The 4,438-nt window shown below is 46.0% G+C and overlaps 1 protein-coding gene across 5 annotated transcripts in view; it reads right to left on the bottom strand.

Moving 5' to 3' along the window:
* The window catches only part of LOC110332301 (hepatitis A virus cellular receptor 1 homolog), a 68,358-nt gene that overhangs the window by 51,073 nt on the left and 12,847 nt on the right, over nucleotides 1-4,438 (bottom strand). For 4 of the 5 annotated variants that reach the window (XM_021213449.1, XM_021213450.1, XM_021213446.2 and 1 more), the window contains exon 4: nucleotides 1,187-1,345. The exons of the other annotated variant lie outside the window; for it this stretch is intronic. In XM_021213449.1, the coding sequence (XP_021069108.1) occupies nucleotides 1,187-1,345 (159 nt within the window). The remainder of the gene's footprint in view (nucleotides 1-1,186; nucleotides 1,346-4,438) is intronic. 5 annotated transcript variants of the gene reach the window in all.

Genomic DNA, 4,438 nt, shown 5'->3' with positions numbered 1-4,438 from the left:
TTTCTCACAAATCCTGTGCTCTAAAATCCCAGGGAAAGCTTAGAGGCCTCTGCAAGCTCGGCCTGTCCCCCTGTCCTTCAGATTCTGCTGCTGGAATGTGTCCTCAGGCGAAGCGAGGGGAGGGAAAGCACTCCCTCCATCAGTTTCCTCTCTCAAAAACAGCTCTGAGGCATCTGCTACTTGTCAGGATGGAGCCATACCTCACAACACGGACGGGGTTAGGAAGCTTTGAGAACCTCTCGAACTGATTGTTTCACTCGTACATGTGGAAGGTTTGACCCAACCTTACCTTCAGGATGACAGGCTTTTCCCATCCTGAAGTCATGTTACTACCCATTAGTATTGAATCTGAACTCTTTCCTGTAGGCAACTTGGAATATGAACTGCATGAGCAGGTTAAATGATTTCCTAAAACCTTCAAATTCGATGTGAGCTTTTTCACCCATACCCAACATATATTTTGCACTTTTCATGCTACTTGAATGAATCAAAAGATGCTAAAGCCAATCCTTACTGGGCATCCACTGCCTCTTTTTAAAGGGGGTGTTCTGAAGCCTTTTCCTGTCAGTATTTGAAAACAGAACAAACTCTCCAAGTGTCTCTGTCCACAGCAGGAGGCCTGGCCCTGGAGTTAGAAGAAGCAGCTCCAGACTCAAGGGAACAGGGACAGAGTCTCAGCCACTCTCTACCTTCATAACTCCACAATCAACTTTTTGACAGATCCTGTCACTATACAATAGGGACAGACCACAATTGTCTGAGAATGAACATGGTGTCATAAAGCATGTAGACTCCTGCCCAGTGCTCAGGAAACACTAACCATTAGCATTACTGAACTATGGTCTCAGTTAGTTGGGACAATTCCAGAATGGACACAAAGGATCCACAGTGGCTGTAGTTCTCAGTCATTCCGTGTTTCTTCATCAGAGAGTCATACCCAGCTGGACCAGTTTCCCACCATCCTCATCAACTGTTCTAGGTCTATAATCCACCTACATCTGGCTACTAGTGAATGCCCTGGGAATTTGATAAAGAGAGCGGTGCCCTCCATCTTCAAGTTGTTACACATACAGCTTGAGCCTGAAAATAATCACAGGCCTTTTGAGTGTTATTTGGGAGAACTGTGTGTCTGTCCTACCTTCTCTTATAAGAAGTACTCTGGGCCCTGATACACATTGGGATTTACCTGGTTTGTAAGTCTGTGTGTGTGCTGGTGTTGGAGGAGTAGAGGTAGAGACTCTGGTTGATGTTGGTACATGTGTGGATCTGGTTGAAATAGTCGTGGGTCTTCCTGTAGTTGTGGGCCTTGTAGTTGTGGGTCTTGATGGAGGACTTGTGGGAATTTCTGGATTTGGAAAGCAAGATGAAAGCAAGGATGAGTAGAGCAAGAAGAGACAAGAGCTTCTGCTGTAGCACCAGGGAGAGGCTGTGTACAGCCAGAGGCTCCTCTTCTGAACTTCTTACCGACTAAGATGTGGCAGGATGGGGCAGGAGAGAGAGGCTCATGAATAGGAGGCAGCTGCTCTGACAACATGGATGAGAACAGTGTCCATGTCTCCATGGAAACCCTTGATGAATGACAAGTGTCAGCTCCTCAGATCTCTCTAAGCAACTCTGAGACTAAGGAGATGCAGGGGCTGGGATTCCCCTCAGTGGTGACTGACTTCACCCACAGTTTCAAGTCCACCCTGCTCATTCCAGTCAGTCCTGAGAGGACATGCCATGCAGCCCTGCCTCTTAGCACACAGATTCCACACAAGGCCCATCAAAAAGGGATCTTCACATTTGATAGAGATTGACATTGTCTTAAACGGTTTCTTCACCAATCTAAAGGAGACACAATGAATATCCCCTATCCAAAAATGCTTGGGATCAGGAGTTTCAGAATTAAAATCTTTCTAACAATTTGGAATATTGGCATACAGGATGTATCTTATGGGTAGGGCACAAGTATAAACATGGATTGAGGTAGCATCCATATGCCTACACTTTACATACATAGCTTAAGGTAAGGTTATAATTGTGGATAATTCTGCACTGGTTAGTTTCATGGTGTCGAATTTTGCAGAAACATTATTGAGTCCATGCTCAAAAGGTTTCAGATTGGGGAGCACTGCAGACTGGGGGTTTTGGGTTAGGCATGTTCAGCCTGCAACTCACAAACCAACAGCATCCCACTTGCTGGTAGCTTGCAGAGAGCAACTGATGGTCTCAGTGTGCAGAGTTCCTAGATAGAGCAGAGGCAAAATGGTGCTGGAAGGAAATCATCAGCGGAGCACTCAGGCTCCTTTGTGTCAGCACCCGTGCTCCCTGTAAGTGATCTGCCTGTCCTCGCGCCTAACCTAAGAGCTAAAGCCTTGGGAACAAGCAGCAGTGGCTTTGGAACTCTTCTTTATGGGGGATGCACTGACATCTCTTGACCCAGTGTGTTTTTACCTTGAAATAAAGAAAAGATTTCGTGTTTCTACTGTGCATAGGGAGGTAGTGAGCGTAGAGCCCTCTTTTTTAGTTTGAACGCATTTATTTGATGCATGTATCTGTGTCTTTGTGTGATGTCAGGGATGTGGATGGGAAGTGTAAGGGAGCTGATGGGGGGGCCTGCGACAGCAGAAGAGGAAGTTCAGTGTGCTTAACCCTGAGAGAATGTGGACTCAGGTGCTAAGATGAAACTGCTGCTGGCTCACTTATGGTGGTCACACAATGGTTTTCTGAGCACTGATGCTTTATCGAATTTTAAGCCTTATAAAAGCTTCAATTAATTAACTGAAATTAGTAGCTATATGCTATTAAGCATGCTTGTAAGCCTGACCACCTGCCTTAGAACCTTATCATTCACATAAAGGAATAAAGAGATAGATTCCAACTGTTCAAATTTGCCCTCTGAAAAACTCATGCTATACATACCAACCACACAATCATTCACCTATATCCAGGTGATAATAAATACAGTTTTAAAAATCAAGTCAAACATAAAAAGAAATGAATAGATGATTGAATAACAAAGTCTTGAACTCAGGGGGCAGAGCAGGCCAGCATGGTCTATAGAACAAGATCTTGGAGAGCCAGGGCTACACAGAGAAACCCTGTCTCAAAAACCCCCAAAACCAAACCCAAGCACACACACACACACACACACACACACACACACACACACGCCACACATACAGAGAGAGAGAGAGAGANAGAGAGAGAGAGAGAGAGAGAGAGAGAGAGAGAGAGAGAGAGAATGTAGTAAGTCCCACGGGCTTGCCCTTCAGACCAGATCCCACTCTGAGAAGATGAAGCCACACCTCTGCCGCTCTCTGAGACACAGTTAAGCTGTTCTGTGTCCCCCAATTTATGGACCTAACCAAGACCTGGCTGCTTTGTCCCCTGTCACTCGTGCTATGGTGAACTAACTCATACGACAGGATGCTCACTTCCATGACTGAAAGGCTATAAAGTCAGACTTGCCCTGCGCTCTGGGGGTTGGGCTCAGATCCTCAGGAGGGCTGCTGAGGTCATTGTGAAGGCTGTTGTCTGAAGAGGATGCTCGGCCTGCCCTGCCTTTCATCTCTCTCTCTTCCTCCCGAGCACTCACTCATTCTTGCTCTTAGTGAAGCTCCTCTCCAGGTTTTACAGAGAAACCTCCCTTCCCTCTCAGCCTCCTCATATCCTGTCGAGATATGGACTCATACAGTGAGTGTGAGTGTGAGTGTGTTGTGATATGTACTCATACAGTGAGTGTGAGTGTGTTGTGATATGGACTCATACAGTGTGAGTGTGTCTCGATATGAACTCATACAGTGAGTGTGAATGTGTTGTGATATGAACTCATACAGTGAGTGTGAGTGTGTCTCGATATGGACTCATACAGTGAGTGTGAGTGTGTTATTTCTGTCTCATGTTCTCCCTCCCAACTCTGGCTCTGATCGTGGCCTTGAGGCTTCCTCGTTCTAATAAAGTTCATTGGAGGGAATTGTGTGTCAGGGTCATTTTTAGGTTTGCCACTGCTGTCCATCTGCTAATGCACTGATGGATGTATTGCAGGTGTTGGAGGGAAACACTTATGTCAGGACACTTCCATTTCTCAAACAAGAGTTTTGTGATATGATCTGAGACCTACTTCAAAACCCTAAATCAGGGCAGGGAAGAGAGTAGAAGGTCCCCCCTATAACTGTGGCCTGTGCTCAGGTCAGCTGACCATTGTTGAAGGCAGCTCATCTGCAGAGCAGCACCCTCCCTTGCATGCTTTTCTGGTTACAGCTGTTAAGAATGGGTGTTTTACAAAATACCCATGAAAGGATATAGATACAGGGACAAAATTTAGAGCTAAGATGAAAGGTTGGACTATCCAGAGACTGCCCCACCAGGGGATCCATCCCATCATCAGCCACGAAACCCGATACTATTGCACATGTCAGCAAGATTCTGCTGAAGGGACCCTGATATAGCAGCC

The sequence above is a fragment of the Mus pahari genome, chromosome 14, assembly GCF_900095145.1.
Source record: "Mus pahari chromosome 14, PAHARI_EIJ_v1.1, whole genome shotgun sequence".
NCBI classification, from domain to species: domain Eukaryota; kingdom Metazoa; phylum Chordata; class Mammalia; order Rodentia; family Muridae; genus Mus; species Mus pahari.
This window is presented reverse-complemented; position numbering and strand designations above follow the sequence as displayed.